Source organism: Barbus barbus, assembly GCF_936440315.1.
Source record: "Barbus barbus genome assembly, chromosome: 18".
Lineage (NCBI taxonomy): Eukaryota > Metazoa > Chordata > Actinopteri > Cypriniformes > Cyprinidae > Barbus > Barbus barbus.
In genome coordinates this window covers 2,899,317-2,919,355 of record NC_136746.1, presented here as the reverse complement: position 1 = coordinate 2,919,355, position 20,039 = coordinate 2,899,317, and the positions used below count along the sequence as shown (strand labels likewise).

At 36.8% G+C, this 20,039-nt stretch overlaps 1 protein-coding gene across 2 annotated transcripts; it reads right to left on the bottom strand.

Annotated features, from left to right (window-relative positions):
- Window positions 1-2,386: 2,386 nt before the first annotated feature.
- On the bottom strand, window positions 2,387-19,823 carry LOC306883991 (interferon gamma receptor 1-like). 2 transcript variants are annotated; one of them, XM_079439577.1, is made up of 8 exons: window positions 19,637-19,805; window positions 6,946-7,063; window positions 6,688-6,869; window positions 6,112-6,245; window positions 5,842-6,013; window positions 5,347-5,364; window positions 5,127-5,248; window positions 2,393-4,991 (listed from the first exon to the last, which is right to left on the bottom strand). In XM_079439577.1, the coding sequence occupies exons 1-8, from the start codon at window positions 19,710-19,712 to the stop codon at window positions 4,665-4,667; spliced, it is 1,149 nt and encodes a 382-aa protein (XP_079295703.1). In that variant the 5' UTR covers window positions 19,713-19,805; the 3' UTR covers window positions 2,393-4,664. The 2 variants fall into 2 exon arrangements, with proteins under 2 accessions (XP_079295704.1, XP_079295703.1); XM_079439578.1 differs by lacking the exon at window positions 5,347-5,364 and having other exon boundaries at window positions 2,387-4,991; window positions 19,637-19,823.
- Between the last annotated feature and the right edge of the window lie 216 nt (window positions 19,824-20,039).

The following is a 20,039-nucleotide window of genomic DNA, read 5'->3' as shown; positions in this document are numbered from 1 at the left end:
TTCTGCCTTCAAGTTTAACACAAGGACTACTAACTCTAATACCTAAACCCAAAAAGCATACTACTTTGATAGATAATTGGCGGCCTATCTGTTTGCTCAATAACGGTTATAAAATATTAGCCTGGATTCTAGCTAAAAGGCTTAAGAGTGTTTTAAACTCTGTTATTGACGAGACTCATAATATCCGACTTGTTTTAGATTTATTAGATTATTCAGAGTTAGTTAATGATGACAGTTTTATTCTCTTTTTAGATTTTGACTATCTCAGTCACAAATTTATCTTCTTATCTCTCAAAAAGCTTGGATTTGGTGACCTATTCTGTAAATTTGTAAAAACTCTATTCAGTAACTCTCGTATAATAACGCCAATTGCTCTAGAGATGAATGATTAAGAGGCCGAACCCTCATTGCTAAAGCTGAGGGTATTTCAAGAGTGACGTACCCCGCTCTTTCTAGATAAACCTGTATGTGCAGACATCGATACAATGTTATTTGACTTTCTGTGGAAACATAGAAGACATTATGTCAAGAAATCTGTTGTTATAAATAAATATGAATATGGTGGCTTAAAGTTTTTAGATTTTGCAAGATAAATTGGTTAAAGCAGTATTTAACAAATCCTGATTCATTTGGGAATATTCTTCCTAATATTGTTTTCTCTAAGATGGGAGGTCTTCCTTTCCTATTGTTATGTAACTACAATATCACTAAGTTACCCCTTAAATGATCAAACTTTCATAAACAAGTGCTTTTGGCGTGGCATCTGATTTATAAGCATAATTTTAGTCCTCACAGCTATTTTATTTGGAATATTGGTGATATTCTTTATAAAAGTAAATCCTTATTTTTCCCAAACTGGATCAATAATAATATTATTCTAGTTTCCAGAGTCTGGCATTGTAATGGACGCCATTCCCTGTGGGGCCATAACTCTTCTCAAGGGCTTCGCTAGATCCCAGTTTTCTTTGTCAGAGATTTATCCTTCTGATACAGGGATTGGGAAGATTAGCTTTTCATCTCCCTCTTCCGGTCGGAACAAAAGAATTAGACAACTGTTTCAGGCTGAGATAACTTCTCTCCCATACATTGTATCCCACTGGAATGGCCTATAGTATACGATAACATCCCATGGAAGAAAGTGTGGACTCTGTCATCTAAATATTTAATAACTAATAAGGTTAAGGAGGTTTCTTACAAATTACTTCATATTTTTTACCCTGTTAAGCTTTATATGAAAATTTTTTTTCCAGATATTGATTCTTTATGCTCCTATTGTGAAGCTGAAGATGAATCTATGTCCCATCTCTTTTGGGAATGTACATATACTCATTTATTTTGGAAGGATTTTTGTACATGCTTTTTCTTCACAGAGTTTGTTGTTGTTATATAAAGATGTCTTATTTGGTTGTCACAACTTTGCTAAAGAAGACAAGGACAGATATTATCTGATAAACTTTCTATAAAAGCTAAATCTTTTTACACAAGTGCAAGTTTCAAGGTGCTAAGCCCTACTTTCCTGTTTTCTGTAAGGACCTTAAATCTGGACACTTCTTACATCCAACAATTCCAAAGCTCTTAAAACTGTCTCATTGTGTCATTTTCATAATATTTTCACTATTTTGTAACTAATAACTGTATTCCTAATTGCACTCACCCCTGGCATTGATTATTTATTTTTTGTATGTTCTTTATGGCATTTAATAATAAATTAAAAAAAACAGAGCAGCGTTTGAAAAGGCCTTATTTGTCCGGGATAGCAGAAGGAGTTTGTAAGAGGCTCGCTTCCCCGTCTGCGGGTCTTGTGTTTGATCATCGCCGCCGCTCCGCCGACTACTATGTCCAGCAAAACATCCGAATAATCGAAAACCAGTGAGGGGTTTTGTGGTGTGTTCTATCTTAGCATGGTTTATGATAATTCTCAACCTGCACTACACTGCAAAAAAAATTAAAAAATAAATAAAGGCTTATCTTAGTATTTTTGTCATGTTTCTAGTCAAAATATATATAAAAAAAATTCTTAAATTAAGATGTATTTACTACATGCAAAATGACGTAAGATATTTAGTCTTGTTCCCCCCACCCCTAATTGTTTTTGATCGATTTTTTTTTTGCTGTGTGCCTGATCTGTTGAGCTGTAGGGCCAAGCCAGCAGCCACTATGAGACCAAACAGATCCTTTTCAAAATAAAAGTCTAACAATAAAAGTTTTTTTATTTCTTTCTTTTATATATATAAATTTGACCATATTAAAAATATTCTCATCATAATGCTAAAATTGTATTTTTAGGAAGTCACATGATATTCTCAAAGATAATCAACTGAATTTCAGTACAGAACAATGCAATACCAGGAACTATCTCAACCAGCGATGCTGAATTCATTATTTTGACTAGTCACATATTGCACATATTTATTTTTTGGAGGAACTTCAAACAAGCAATGTGCTCTTTGCAATTCATTACATTGATGAATTTACTTATAGTTTGTATACAGAGTATATAATAGGATATACAAAATTCATACTCATGTACATATAATAACAGCTTGTCTGTAAATAGTTTTTTTTCCATCAAAATTGTGAAAGTAGTGACATATAACATTATGACATATACATATTGAGATATTTTTAAATGAACAAATCAAGCAACCACTAGTTGAGCGGCGTTCTCCTACAAACTGTATGCGTTCAGTGCCAGAGAGATAAAGTAATGAAGCAGCCAGTCAATTACTTTATTGTGATTAAAAATGTGTGAAAGCCTCAACATCAAACAGACATGATATACACAAGTCAAGTTAAATTTAAAACATACAATTCTATTAGAAAAGAGTGCAAAGAGCAGAAACCTGACACATACAAATGTGTTCAAACTCAACTGGTAAATTATGGCACCTGCAACAGCGAGGCCATGAGTGCAATTTCCTGGAAACAAATATTTGCCTTGAACGTATTGTATGTGATTTCTGATAAAAGCATGAATGAGAATTCTCTGTATGGTTATTAGATCACCGGCTTGTCGTTTTTGGGACCCCGAGCTAATTGTGGTAATAATGGATTTGTCTTTTTTATAGTCACCTTTTCTGGTCTGTGTAAAGACTTCTTTACTCTAGATTCTTGATCAGTTTTGATCAAAGTGCAAATTTGCTTCATTTTTCAGAGAGCAAAAAAAAAATAACGTTTTAAGAATTTTAGAAAATTAGAAGCATTTGAATAAAAAGTGCATAAAGAAAATAAGTCATTAATGTCATACCACATTTTTTTCCACATCTTGACATTTTTCTAAATACTAAAATGTGACATCACTTTTTCTATATCACGAAATGTTTGCTCACGAGGCATTCAGATTAATGCTGTTCTATTCATACTACCTACAATGAGTAACATTTTCAGCAAGAGAACTGTACAATTATAGAGAAGCGCCTGGCAGATATTACTTGTAGCCTGTTATTGCTTAAACACATGCTGTTATCATAGCAAACACTTCACAAATGTAACACCAAACCACTGCACAGAAATGTGCATATAGTGACACAATCATGTTATATATTCAGCTTGGCGAAGTTATCCCATTTTAAAGCTACAGCAGCACCGAATCCAGCACGTCATTCACCTCTGATGTAAATGAATGCTATGACACGTGTTTTCATGACAAAATCAAGAATAATAGTAACAACCTGCAGTATCCCCTCATAAAAAACAGAAGAGTCATGGCTCATTCGCACGTACACAAGCAGTTTTAGTTCCTCACATGCTAGAGAGGCCTTGCCAAAGCGTTTAACAGAGATATGTGCAAGATGTGCTTTATTGTTGAGAGTGGAAATGCAGCAAATTGGATTTCAGTATCAGAACTGATCTGAATCTGAAATTCTTATTGATTAACAGATCCTATATGAGAGTATGTTTCAGTAAAAATGTTCATTTTTACCACTTTTGATTGATAGAGTGACCTATTTGCAATTCCCTTAGAAATCAATTGATTCACATAACTTTCTAAATCAGCCCCATCTGTAAAAACGCTGCCCAACATACCATGTTGATTCTTACAGGTGTTTATATGATTTTTTGTTTTTTTAGGTGTACCTAAATTTAGAATTAAGCATTGCATTGGGTTATATTTTAGGACTGTGGTTATATGGTTAGGGTTACTTGAATGCAATTATGCATAATTTATTGTTATTATAACATTAAGTAGATGTATCATGTGTAACAAGGACTCTGTAACACTGTGTTACTGAAAATGTGTGTAAATGCAATGACAAGGTACTGGCAAATTTGACATTACCCCCTTTTTTCCCCCTCCTGACAGTGTATGTTTCAACAGTTGTTCTTCCTTCCAAGCAACATTATTTTATTTACACATTAATGTATGTTAATGCAGGTTAGTGGGAAACTCGCCATGGCTGTAGTTAACACTGTCAATGCAGCACATCACAACAAAACTAGATCGCTCTGCACTGAGATCCAGACGTCACTGCCTGCATTGTACTCAGCTTTGATTGTAAAGGGTGCGATGTAGTTTTGTCACAGTGCACACAACACAAGCCTGCTGATCAGCGTGGGAAATTGTTAACGGACCAAAAAACGATATCAATGACTTGGTGTGAACAGGACATCTTTCCACAAGAAATGCAAACACTTTCCAGTGTCATTCTTACACACGCTCAGACCTAAAGCACTGGTGGTCGAGGGCCGTATCCCTCAGTAATGTCCCCCGGACTCATCTCCTGCAGGAATTTGGGACTGTCGTAGTCAGACGACCTGCCAAAGCCTTCAGAGTCTTCAAAATCCATGTCCTCTTCAGAAACCACAGGGAGATCCACTGTGGTGTCATCAAGGATAGTGTTTACTTTGCCGTTCTCAGTCGGGGAAATGGAGGGAGAACCATAACTAAAAGTCTCCTCTGTCAGTAGGGGTGTATGTCCTTGAGGTGTCATTTTAGAAATGGTGGTCGCCTCGGGTTGGGTTGTAGGAGATTGGCCAGGAAAAACGTTCTGCTGTATATGGAAAGCAGCAAACGGTTAGTCTTGATATTGCTGCTGGGGAGTCAACAGCAGATCACCAGACACATCACAAATACAAAACACTGCTGAATAAAGAACAATACAGCAAAAGAATCAAAAGACACATACCAAAAAATCAGGAATGTTGGAGATTTTGGACAAATTCTTGCAGAGCAGCCACACAAATCCCAAGATAATAAAGAGCACAACGATGCTTCCGCCTAGCAGAGCTGCGATTATTCCTGTTTTGTCTACAGAAAAGTCAAGAACAATTCAATGAAGCATCTACTCTAGTACTCACAATTACTGACTTTATTTAAGATGAAGGTGACGTTCAGATTTCCCATACCATCAAAATCAGACAGAACTGAAAAACAAAAAACAAAAAAAACATAAGTTTTCAAAGTTTCAAGTATTCCCCCAAACTGCCATTGTTTGGACAGATATATTAAATAGACCCTTTTCAGTATTGAATGAATTATGAATATACTTTTAGGGTAAGGTAGTGCTGTTTGGTGCAGCTAGTGGCACAAAAACGACACTATTCATCTATAAAATAGGCCATAACCAAAATCGCCCTGTATCCTCTGGTACAATATTAGAGGTGTCTGAAACTATAGTGGAGATTATCCAGCACATTCATTGCATCTCAAAATGCACAGCAATAAGAAAAGGGTACCCATGATACACTGTTAGGGTCTCGTGGAATTAAAGTGTTTAAGCGACAGCTCCACAGCCCTCTCTGGTGCATGATTTTTTTCACCCCTTTCTCATGTAGTGGACTATACGATACTGAGTGTATAGGGAATAGGAGCATCAATTAAGTAACTGATAATGCTTTTACCGGTCTCAGGCGTCTGCTGAGGGACACACACGTTTCTGTAGGTGTATGAAGGGATACCAGCAATCTTCCCTTCAAGCTTCAGCTCAACACACTGTCCAGCAACGCTTTGGTTCAGGTGGATTTCTGCAATGCAAAGCTCCTCATCCTCAAAACATGCGTATAAAACCTTTTGCTGTGGAAGGAGAAAAGAACATTTTAACAATTCAACATCCTAACACGACTAACATTTGAAGAAGGACAATGGGGAGTCTGTGCGACTGCTTTTCCAACCTCCTCATGTGTGATTGCGTACTCGAATTCTTCATTCAGTATGTCTTGCTTATGAAGCATGAAAGGGTGCTGAAAGGACACTTCAATCACATCTTTGTGGAGAGACGTATTTATAGCTGGGAAGTCCAAAGAGCCTGGAAAAAGCAAAAGCTGATATTACATTAAGAAAGTCAAAATAACAAGAAAAAATATAAATAATAAAGCAATCTAGGAAGAGACTGAAGCAAATTATTTCCAACACTAAAACTCAAATATCCAAATAGATTTGCATTTCCTGAAGGAAACAGCAGCAGAATGAGAGTTAAAGTTTTAGTGAAGCTCATTTTCTTTTAGGCTTTGGTTCTGGGTAAAAGAAATGCTGCCGTATAAGAAGGATCATGTGATGCAGTGTGTTTTGCAGTATAAGGCAGCTGTACTGTTAAATAGATGCAGTAGAGAAAGCTACGGTGGCCGAGAAGTGCAAAACAAATCACAATTCTGAAAACAAAATAACAAATTACAAACGCAAATGCAAATCTAAAAAACAAAATAACAATTACTGTATCCATATGATTAAATTATACGCAGAAAACTTACATTTATATTTATGTTGGTTCTCATTAAAATAATCTTTGCTGTAGGTGAATTTAATGGAGACGCTTTCTGATTTCTCTTGCCCATCATGTGCCGTCACAGACACAAAGTAATCATCCCCCACATCTGTGCTGTAGCTGCTGATATCAAGGTGCGTCTGAGAGGTGTCAACTGTTTGGGAAGCACTAGAGATAAATGGGACAGAATGATTAAATAAAGTCACATTTTCTGAAATTATTTTTTTTTTGGACACACACATACCTTTCATAAGGTTTGACCATTACGCCAAACTTCATCTGTTCAGTTGGGTTACTGTAGTTCCAATAGAGGATATTCACAAAGTTGTGACAAACAACACTGACGTTTGTTGGAGAAGGAACTGTAGAGAAAAAAAAAAAAGTTAGATTCAGGTTAAGTTTATTAGTCTATTTAGTCTATTATACAAACTCAAAGCTCATGAGAACAGCACATACTTCCAATATTGTTCAACGGCTACTGAAATGCTGAGTTATTTTTAAAACGGATGCCATCTTCTTCAGAAATGTCATAATCTTGGACTAGATTTTGAGGTATGCATGATTCTTGCCATCTGAATATTAGGGCTGCCCCCTAAGAGTCGCCTAACCATTAGTTGACCAGAAGAGGCTTAGTCGATCAAAATTTCATTAGTCACTTATAAATCGCAGAAAAAAGAAAAATCCACAGGAAGTGGCTAAGTCTCCTAACACCAACAGCTGGCGTTGTTTGCATTTACCTTAAAGGGGACCTATTATGCAAAAATCACTTTTATAAGGTGTTTGAACAGTGTGTGAAAACAACCAGCCTATAATGTTAAAAATCCACCAACTAATTTTTTTATAAAACCAATAAATCCTGAACAGTCTCTCAAAAAGAGCTGATTCTCCCTCTGTTCACATCACCGAGGGGAAAAGGCCCGGCCATTTGTGACGCTCTCTGCCCCATTAGCATAAACACAGCCCTGAGTGAGGCGCTGCGGTCCGCCATTACTGGAGATATATACAATGTCAGCGCCAGAGAGGCTTTACAAGTGTTGTGTTTTGGGATGCACTAACGAATAGGCTCCATAATTGAGCCTCCATAATTCATAATTAAGAGAACTCCACAATTGAATAGAAGTCTCCATAATCTCCCCCCATCTGAGCCGAGGACACTGTGGTTAAATTTCATTTTCAAAAGGAAATATAAAATTGGTAAAGTCCCCTAAATGTTTAGGAATCAATACCAACGTTTCGTGCGCGAACGTCAGCTCCAGACAAAGTAAGTATCACACGTTTGTTTTCCAAATTGTCTTTCTGAAAGAGCTTCTTGGCTCTCTGTAAGGCTTATTGCTAAAGCTATCATTGTCTCTGCCTGTTTTCACTGCTGCTGCCTTCACGTGCTATCAGAATGATTGTCAGGGCTCGCAAAATCGCTAGCCCGACGTCCCGGGGCTATTGTGTTTTCCAGTCGGGCTACCAAAATGTATCGCTGCCCTGCCCGACGGGCTACCTTAAAATACAGGTCTCCCGCAGGTCCTTAAAAACTCTTCAATTTAGTTGTATCAAACTTAAGGCCATAAAAAGTTTTAAATACGTTAAATGGTATAAGAAATGTCTTAATTATAATTTCAAGAGATCTTACAGTTGGGGAGGGAAAGACAAGAATGGCGATACGGCTGGATTAAACTTCAAAAGGCAATGATGTCATTGAATAAATATGAGCGCTGCACGTTTCAAAGAGTACCTGCCCAAAGGGCTACCAGGGATTTTGACACTTTGCAAGCCCTGATTGTGAATAGGAATGTGGTAGTTAAAAGTTGCAAAATGAAAGCAATGTGAGTCGATCGCTTGAAGTTATCGAGCTCATAATCAGAAGAGGGACTTATAAAGTTTGTGATATCATGAGACCAGCTACGTTGCTCCCCGTCTGTGTAATTAATAAACGCCACTTTATTATGCACAGTTTAATCAGATGACTGACTTTGAAACCGAGTACGTTTTCTGTAAAGATAACAGGCTTGTATTAATAGTGAAACGTTTATTTGCAAAGGCTAGCATTGCTAATGTGGAGCTGGAGCTCTTGTAGCTCCGCCCTCTTCTCCGGGAGCAACAGCTCATTTGCATTAAAGCAACATACTCAAAACAGCGCATTTTGGCTCATTCCCTAAAAGTGAATTTTAACAAGCTATAAAAAATTATCTGTGGGGTATTTTGAGCTAAAACTTCACATATACGCTCTGGGGACATCAGAGACTTATTTTACGTCTTGTAAAATGGGGCATAATAGGTCCCCTTTAAAATACTCTTAATATTTTAAAATACTTTAAAAATATTTTTGCTCATACAGATAAGTGTAATACACCTTTTGTATCTATAAAAAGGTCTACTTTCATTTGTGTGCACTCAAAATAACAATAAAACGTTTTGTTTTTGTAAAATAATTGAAAGCAAACAAGGTGTGTTTTCTGCCAGTCTCTTTGAACTTCAGTGCATAAAAAACCAAAAAACAATTAAACAAATAAACCAAAACTCTGTGTTTGCCTCACACACGAAAAAATAGGCTATCTAAAAAAATGTCTACTTTGAAATGAACCAATTCAAATGGAAAACAAATATTTTCAGATTATGTAATCCAAATGAAGCGTGCACGTCCACTGTGAAGATGATGAGTCAGTGTCGTCTACTTCATCACCGCTGCCGAAAATACAGAAAACAGTTATCAATGAATTATTATAATGTTAAGGCAGTCCTTCATTACTTCTGCTGGTGTGGTATGGCAAGCCTTATGTGTGCGCTTGAGTGCTGATAGGCTATAGGCAATTAAAGGCTCATTATTATGAATTATAGGGTTTATTAATATAAACATGCGATTAGTTGACTAATTGCTTAAAATGAATGACTACTAGTCGACCTGAAAACTCTTTAGTCGAAGGCAGCCCTGCTAAACATAAATGATTAAAATGAGTGAAAACATATATAAAAAAAGTAAAGAAAGAATGAAAGAAAACAATGGATGAGTCACATTGAAGAGTGAAGGAAATGAGGCAAAAAAGTATCTAGCATAGAAGGAAACTACTTCTATAACGCCTAAAACCAGCCTGAACAAACTGAGAGACCAGCTCAGATCAGTAAACCAGCTTATACTGGGATAAGCATTTTTTAATATATTTCAACAGGGTAAATAATTAGTTAACCATACTTCCTTTTGTGTTATTAGCTTGTTTGATTGCTAATGTATAATCTGAAACGAACCTATCTGTGAGTCACAGTACTTTAAAAGAAGAAAAAAAAAAAGCCTTAGATAAATCCATGTGTTTTCTGGATGACCAACCATCATAACAGCCTGTAATTTCAGGTCATTCTGAACTGAGGAAGTGGCTGATAGCATGTGCCATCACAGGAAATGCAGGTCTTACTCAATATAAAGACTTGAAAAACATTCAGACTTGTGTGTGTTCATGGAAGTCCCTGTAGCATTTTATATTGGTATACGTTACTGCTTTGGTACCTATGAAATCAAAACAAAAGCATGCACACCACTGGAAAATCTCTCAAACAGGGTGCTCAACAACAACCCCCCCCCAAAAAAACAAACTTAAAATGAAACCAGAAAAAAGTCAGAACACCTAGGCTCCAAAAATACAACAAATTTAAAGGAGTCATCAGATGCCCATTTTCCACAAGTAGATATTATTCTTCACGGTTTTAATGAAACGTATATAACATGCTTTGGTTAAAATTTCTCAATGGTAGTGTAAAACAACACCCTTTTTACCCTGTCAAACACAGCTCTGTTCATAGCGGCCCGTTTCGGTGCATGTTCCTTTAAATGCTAATGAGCTCTACTCACACCAGCCCTCTCTTGGGACGAGCCATTCTCATGAGAGTGTTTACATTAGCCACATTTAGCTGCGGAATTTGCTAACTGGCACATTATTAGGAAAAGCAATTTGCAAAGATTCATAAAACAACCTTATACTCACTTCTTCTGTAAGTGAGGCTGGATCACGAATGATTCGTGTGAACATAAATGCATTTAAGTAGATCGAGGGGCACACTGCCTTCAAAAACAAAAGTAATCCACTGCATCTTCAGCGGCTCAGATGTTGGGAGTAAATGACAACTGCTATGTTCATTATATCCAACAACAAAACACCTCAATCGCTTAGGAGACATTCTGCTTCGGCTTCGAAACAATGGTGGACTGTTGACAGCTCACTGAGGGCGGGTCTAAGGTAAGACACCAGGGTCAATCAACAATCGTGGGAGCAGCATGAGTCTGTGTGACGTCACACAGCCAAGAATCTGAGAACGGCTTGATTTGAAAAAGGGGGTATTATTTATAGGGATAAAAAAAAACAAAACATTTATGTTCAAACAACATTTAAAAGTGAATTTTGCATCCGATGACCCTTTACATTTTTGGAGTATAGGTGAGACTTTTTTCTGTTTTCATTTTACTTTGGTACACATAACATGCTTTATTATTATTATTATTATTATGTCTGTTTTCTTTTTCTTCCACTCTGGAAGTTTATGGCAGCCTATAGAAACACTTATGAAAAAAAATATGAAATTTAGCACACAAATAGAGGACAGTCTCAATATTAATCATAGCATAGTCTCTAACTCAAACTCTTTAGCACCACCAACAGGCCGGATTTGCGCACTTGTTTCTGTTAACAATTTCTGACCCGCAAGGTCTAAAAGCAAAAGAAAATTTCCCAAATCAAAATTTTTATTTCTATGGGTCAAGAATTTTCACAATTATGAATTTTCTGAAAAATCTACCTTTCCAATCTCATCCTAGACAGTTTGTCCAGTTTTCACCAAAACTGCCTCAGATCATCTTCAGAGTATTTTGGCAAAAGTTAACAGAATCTTTCTGATATATCAAACCATTTTTGTAAAGTGTATTAATGAGTTTGACACAGTTTGTGCAAACATGGACATGAAGCTATATCTCCGCAATGCTTTAGCAAATTCTGACCAAACTTGCTATGTGCTATATCAAGCATGACCTGAGGGCACAGGAGTAGCTTAAGCACAGTGCCTCCTACTGGTCAAAATATATTAAAACATCAGAATGGCATACCAAATTGAATGATAGCTAATTTTTCTATATGGCCGTTTCTCAATATGCGTACTTGTCTGTACTTGTGTTCTTGTGGACTTGTGAAACGTCATCAGTCGCTGCCCAAGTACTGTTCCAATTCAAAGTTCACATCTAGCCAAGTCCAGTTCAAATCCCCGGATGTGTTCTTGATCCGCCCCTTTTACCGAGGATGCATCGAGAGGTGACTTGTGCGGACTTGATACGGGCCATAACCCAGAATTCAGTTCATCCTCCCGTCCTCGAGAGTTCGTTCTTCTGAGTCGAACTTGGCAAGTCCAAACTCGAAAGGACGGAAGTCCAGACTCTGCGAACTTGGTATTGAGAAACGGCCTATGTCTGCCTTTTTGGGGCGTCAACCATTTTGAGTTTAGCAGTAAAATGCTGTACGAACAAATGTCTTTAACAGGGGTCTCTTTTCCTGCTCCTGGAGAGCTAACCTGATGCAGAGTTCAGCTTCAACCCTGAACACCTGAACCAGCTAATCAAGGTGTTTAGGACTACTTAATTACAGACAGGTGTGTTGAAGCAGGGTTGGAACTTAAAGTTGGGGTATGTAATTTTTAAAAAACGGTCGGGGCCGAGTACCAAAACAAACTTGTAGCCAATCAGCAGTAAGTAGGCATGTCTACTCATGATATGGAGGAGAGAGCATTCAGTGAACAGCCGAGCCGAGTGACAGAAAGATAGGGATGGCGGACAAAAAACAAAAGAGGAAAACGTCTACAGATCAATAAGGCAAGAAGTAGGACCCATGTAAATATCGGATCAGCTTTCCAGCGCTGGAGAGAACTCAAGGAGCGGAAGGCCTGCGATCGGACGCCGAGGTTACTTTGGTTCTTCTCGATAGGTGAGTAACACCATGTCTACACCGGACACGACACGCCGCAACAGCTAAAGTCTGCCTACACTGGACGCAATAAAGCGACCGTTGAAAATCATTTGAAATTTGTGTCAGCATGTCATCAATAGAATGCGTATTTGTGTACATTTTTCACAAGCTCTGAGAGAAAGTCCGCGGGAGTGGCCACAAACATTGAGTGGGTGGTCCTGGTCAGAAATTCAGCAGGAGCGGGTTTAAGAAATCAGTCCCGCGCAGGGCTCTAGTTGGGGCACTACAAGTCCCAGCAGCCCCAGTGCTATATAAGGAAGTACTGAAGTTTGTTTGCTCTTCATCTCTTCGATGTCGCGGCAGATTTAGAACTTCGAAGAATGGTAGGTAGTGAGATTTATTTGAGAGAGATACTCTCTCGCTTCCTCGCTATGCCTACTGATAGTGATTCATGTATGAATAGATTTTGTGGCAGCTTTAGTGAAAGTGAAATGACATGTGGCCAAGTATGGAGACCCATACCTGGAATTTGTGCTCTGCATTTAACCCATCCAAGTGCACACACACAGTAGTGAACACACACACACCGTGAACACACACCCGGAGCAGTGGGCAGCCATATTGCTGCAGCACCTGGGGCGTTTGGTGCCTTGCTCAAGGGTCTCACCTCAGTCGTGGTATTGAGGTGGAGAGCACGCTGGTATTCACTGCCCAAACCTAAAATTACTGCCATACACAAGTCTTGAACTCGCGACCTTCGGGTTATAAGTCCGACCCAGTTACTTTAAATATTGCCGGAGCTTCGTTTAAGGCAGTAGTTTTGTAATTTGATTAACTCTTTGAAAGGAGCATGTTTTAATGATATTATTTTCTTCTGTTTTTAGCGTTGTGGCTGGATTATTGCCTGACTGATGGTTGTCTGAGTGTCACGGTCGAAAAATGACAGATGTTAGAGGTATTGTGTTTATGAAAAGGGAGTTTTATGTTTTTAAATTCTTAAATCTTTATTTGACCCTGCCTAAAAAACACACACACACACACACACTTGACCCTCTATCAATTGCATATTTATTCCCTAACTGCTAGCATTTCTTGAAAAACTAACACTAGGTTTCTTTTTTCTATATTCTATCTACTCGTTTTCTCGTAATCTACCCCTGTGCTAAATGTAAATTATGTGTAGTGTTTATAGTGAGTGTTTTATATTGTACATTTCTTTGTTGTAAAAGAATGGGTTTTCCCTTTCAGGGATGCACGGTTACTGTTTACTTCAGATTTAATATTCTTGTTATTGTCTTTGTTTTCTGTGTGGATGTTGGACCCTAGGCTGGCAGATGAGAGATTAGGCCCCAAATAAACTGGGTTAATAATGATTGTTTTATGATTCTGACTTATTGTTTGTGTCACTTGCATTATCCACTGTTAACTAAGTTGTTTATTTTCTTCTTTTGTAGGTTTTGTCTTGGTTTCTTAAGCCAACGGTGGCCACTGTGTGGATGGCGGTGGTAAAGAGGCTGGGATCAATAATCTGGGATTATTTTTGCTTTCTATCCTGTAGGTTTGCAGTGTGATTGCTGTGAGCTTGACTGCGGTGAGAACACTTTTGCTTTTGGACCGCTTTTGTCTTCACTCAACTTTAGGTAAGCTATATGGCCATCCGTGGTTTGTTTGTTTTTTTTTTTTTCCTCAATTTCTCAATTATTTCTTTCTTTTTTTTTTTGCTTGTATTTGCTTGTATTTTGCTTGGTGATGTCATTTTTTAATATGTTGACTTGTTAAACCACCTCATTGCCCCTTTCGTCTGGTTATTATTAACCTCGTTAGGTCATCTCATTACATATACCATTAAAACTCAAAGCTCATAATGCAGTTTCTGCAACGTTGAGGAAAAATTTGTAATGAAAATCAACTTAATAAAAAAACCAAAGACGTTTTCGAACACTTTGTGGTAGAGAAGTGAAATTTAGAAAGCCAAAATCATTGTTTGCTCATAAGAAGTAGTTTAGTGCTTACTAACAGTTCAGTTTAGATGTGAGAGTATGTAAGAATATATAGCCATGTAGGGCTGGACGATTCATTTGAAAAGAAATCGAGAACGAAATTCAGAATCTCTAACCGACGTCCATGTTGGTTATTTCATTTTTTTTTTTAAATCTTATTAATACTTTCCCCTTAAAAAAAAAAATTAAAAATTACTGCGTGTGTAGTCAGCACTATATGGACATGAATGACCATTGCGCTATAGCGTCTCTTGCAGCGTCTCGCACGTGAGAGGCGTGTTAAAAGAATTAAAACTTTTACATGCATTTCCACTCATCAATCTCAGTTCCAAAACACTGGACCAATCAGAAGACCTCGGAGGCGGGGCAAGTGTTCCCAGCTTTTGTTTACAGTAGCAGGTTGGCATGGCAAGTTTTGTATTTGACGGCAACATGGCGGAGCAGCCATTCTGTGCTGCATTTTTTTAAAAACATTTCAGAGCGCTGCGCCTCGTGGTTTTAGATGCAAAACCATGTTCTGTGTGAATGTTTTTTTAGGAAACTTGCTTTTTACAATAAAACTTAAATGCGACTTTTTCATAAGACGTCTTCATTTCAAGCAAGCTGTGATTTTAATTGTTTGAAATATTCAACAAATAACCGCAAACGGTTTGTTTCCTTCAATTATTTTAAAATCACAAATATAAAAAAATGTACTTTCATTGGGGGGGAAACAAATATCACAACTTTTTAATAGTTGTGTATATTTACAATACAAACCTTTAATTAATTATGAGGGCAAGACTAAATAAAAAAAATAATGAATAAAATAATCGTTCAATAATCGTAATCGAGGTAAAATATTCAAGGTTTTGATTTTAGATCATATCACCCTATAGCCAAGCCATAGAAATGAAATCACATGCCAACTTTACTCATTTGCTCCATCTTATTTTGTTCCTCTACATGGTTTTCTTTTGATCAGGGCTCTGTGATGCCTGTCAGGGGTGCAGAGATTGTATAATAGCAATAGTCCACTGGAGGTGGTTGCTTTGTTTGATGTTTGTTTTTCTCAATCAGCATTATGACTTTAACCCGAGAGTGACAGAGTAACTCCTCCATGTACACTGTCAAACAAGGTTTAAGGCCACACTGATTTGCAGCTGTAACCACGTGTGATCAGTGACGTATGCACATCCACTCAGATCAGACCTAACTGTGGTTTTCCTGTGATACAAGTGTGAAAATAAAACCAAAGGCTACATACCACCTTCAAGAACCCATACTCTAGTTTAAAAAAACAGCTCAAAACTGGGCCAGAGCATTTCAATGTATTGCTGGCTGAACACAACAAGAATAGAGAAAGAAAACATAAGAGAAAGACATAAAGGAATGAAAAGAACAACAGGACGGAAGTGAAAAAGAGAAATGAGAGAAGGTTTAACACGCCCTAACACAGAAGAAGAAAAAAAAAACATACAACCATATGAACAAGAATCAGAAATCTAGACCCAAACATTCATTCATTATAGAGACACACTGCAAACTGATACGAATGACGTCACTAGAGATATGACACCTGCTAAAGTCAAACCTAAAGTGAGTGGGAATCTAGCTGGAAGCCATGTGATGATCTACCATTAGAGCAAGAGAAACGAACACCTGCAAGATCCTGCAGGTAAAACATCATTGTTACATTACATGACATCTAACAGATCATTCTATATTCAGACAGAAATACAAAGGTTTTTATCATATGCATGTTTGAATCCAGCCTATGGTGTACAGATCTGTTAAGCATAGAGTTAATGACATAATAAACTACCTGTTTTTGATGATTTATTCCAAAAAAACTATTTGTATAACATGTAAACCTACATAAAATATGCTTTACTGTACATAGTAACGTGATAATCAGCACTGACTCCACTACTGACGCAATGCAAATTATATACATAATAATAAAAATAACATTAACAGTATAACAATACAGAGTAATTTAAGTGTTTTGAGCCGTGGTTTTCTCACAGAACTGCACATCTGTATGTGTGTCCTGTCTGAGCTGATGATCTCAGTAACATCATTCCCAGTGTTTCATGATGTAAACAGCCTTCACTGACCTCTCCTGCCGTAGTTTGCGCTCCCATGGTAACAACAACAACCTTTTTGACTGATGGATCGCTCCTTAAGATTGTGTGTAATGGTTCTTCACCAGGAATTTGCCAATGAAATACATTTTTCTACAGAAGCACATATCATTGCTTATCTCACAGCTCTCTGGAATACTTGATTTTGACTGGTCAGTCGTGGCATTCAGCTGAAAGATATCCACTGTCATCCGTGGCAATGCTTTATAGCAGACTGCTCATCTGGATAACTGTACTGGCCCTGCTACCACAAACTCGCTCTTGTATTTATTTATTTTTTTAAACACAAACACAACCACCACCACCATATTGCACCTTGTTCAACAGTAGTGAACTTCACCTCAGAGGACTATAGTATTATTAATGTAATACTGTTACAGTGTTCATCGTGTTGCTAGTAAAGGAGTGGATCGCAGATCTACAATGGCCTTCATAATAATATTAATTATAATATTTCTTGAATAATTATTTATCAAAGTTACATTTATGCATGTTAGAAAATAAGCTGAATATGGCTTTAGTCTGCCTTTTTACTCTCTAAGAAGCTGCTCTCATTGTGTGTGTGTGTGTGTGTAGTTAACCATATTTGATAAGATTCAGGGCCTCTGATCACTTGTCACCAAAATAATCACTAGAAGATATGCTTTAAGTTTTACATCCATGTGTGGAGATTTTTTAAGTTTATCTACCAACCAGAATCTAGCTTACCTATGTATTGACATAATAAATATTGATGTCTGGAACATGTACGCAGAGCGGCCTACGAACTCAAACGCTCAGTTGTAAATCATTTTTAAGTGATTAGTTAAGAGATCCTTAATGATTAATAGTTACTAGTTAATATATTATTAATGATTTATAAGAATGTATACACTGTAAAAAAAAATCCGTAAAATGTACGGTAAAAAACTGGCAGCTGTGGTTACAAGAATTCTACTGTAAAAAATACAGTAGCAACGTTTTAGGTTTTACGGTTTTAACTTAAATTTACAGTTAAATACCGTAATTTCTTTAACTGATATAATCTTAATATACCAACCTATTAAAGTACTGAAATCTGTTTTGTTCCTTTGAAATACACTGATAACCACCAAATGCAGGTGATGATGAGAAAGTCACATGATGAGCCAAAGCCCATCACAAGCAACTTTTAAACAATAGAATATACAGAAGGTGCACAGTGTCATTCACACAAGCACTAAACACCATCATGGTGAGACTCATTAAACTGAAATATGCTATAAACATTAATTTAACAACATTAGATGTAACATACAACCCTAATAAACATAACTGATAAGAAAAAACTAAGAAGAAACATAGTTATTTCAAAGAAAAAACGTCAAATTCAAACAGAATTTGAAATGGAACGCAGGGAATTCTGGGAACGTCAGTTTACGGTTTTTCCCTGTAAATTTTACAGGAACTTTCCGTTAACCATGTAACAGGTTTTTACCGTAGCATTTTCACAGTTTTTTACCGTTAAAATCACGATCATTTTTTACAGTGTAGTCGTGTTTTGTAAATTATTAATTCATCATAAACTAATTACTTGTAAATGAATTAAAACATTATTAGCATATTACTTATTAATTGCTTATGAATGTTTTGTAAATGATTAGTTCATCATTAAATAATCACTTATAAATGACTTCTAACTGAACGTTATTATAAAGTGTTTTCTTCAATTGATTGCATCTCTGACTCCTGGTCTTCATTCATACCTGGTCCTTGGGGTTTTAACTGTAAATTCCCCTACACTAGGATGATTCATTGTTTTTATTTATTTATTTTTAGCTTTAGGATAATATACAGGTAAAATGATGAAATAATGTTTAATTAATGATTTGGCTGGCTCAAAATAATTAAATCTCAGTCAACATAATTCTGGCATTCTCTCTTTATTGTCTTATTTTGTATTATTTTATTTCTTGTTCGCATTATATGTCAACCTTTAAACAGAAATATATCTTTTGTAAAGTACTTACTTTTATGAAAACTTTGTATTTGTATTTGTATTGTATTTCATTTAATTACATTTTCATATTCACTGGTATCGAATGATTACCATGTTTATTGATGGTATTTAGCACGGTAGAGTAAAACCAAGAGCATGCCAACCAAAAACACTGTAGTACTGTAATGTGTGGTAGATATTATCAGTGTAATCCTGGCTATACAAACCCTTGCTGTTTGTGCTGTAAAGTTTCCCCTTTAACATAAAGTGCTTGACACAGTAAATAATACAGTGTTTGTTTTTTATTCTAGACGCAAAAGAGAAGGAACATTTTGTTACATTACAAAAGTTCCTCAGATCTTTAGCTCAAGCTATTTAAAAAACAACAGCAACACAAATGTGAAACCTTTAGCCAGATGTTAGCACACAGGCCTAACGTTACGGCTATACAAACTCCTATAGTACAAGTTTTCTAAATAAGTGTTTTTAAACAACCAAATGTGAACTAGTTTGAATCTCAAATGATTTGAAACTGATGTAGGCTAATGTTTTTTTTTTATAGATTGAGCTCAAAAACAGACTAGACGACAAAATAGCCTATAATAACATATTCTCTACAGATATAGCTTTAAGATTTGAGTTATTTCCAGGCAGGGATATCATAATTGTAAAACGTGCTTATATTTCCAGGATTTCCAGGATCGCGTCAGGAACACAAACAGGCCTGCTATCAAAGGAAACACGCATTTAACGCAGCGATTTTATAGTAGGCCTATCTAATACACTGTGAAGACTGTCATTTACTTTAATATTACGTGAACGCATGCTACATAGATGCTCACAAAAGGACAGATAAAAAGATACAACAGTATAATACACCGATGCGGCACCGTTAGCACGAGAGGTTCAGCAGAATGAAACTCACCAAAACCAAAGACACCTGGAAACAGCAAGGTGTAAAACACACCAAACTGGACAACAGGATCCTTCAACATTGTCATAACTGTTTTGTAAGCCGTCAGATGAGTTTCCTAAAGCCAGACAGCATTTCCTGAGAGGGCTCTGTGTGCTCGTCTCTATAAGCGCACTGGAGCAGATCTGACAGGGTTGCCAAATATTCCGCCTGACCAATCAATAAAGCGACCGGTTCGTGCTTTAGTACATTATAAACTGTGTAGGTAATTTCTTTATTTGATTGGTAAAATATATTTTTTTCTAATATATGAATTCTACTAACACGGTAAAACTTTGTGGTTTTTTCTTTGGGTTTTAAAATAATCTGGCAACTCGGTGAAATAAAAGATCCGGTGCTTTCCACCTTATTGATG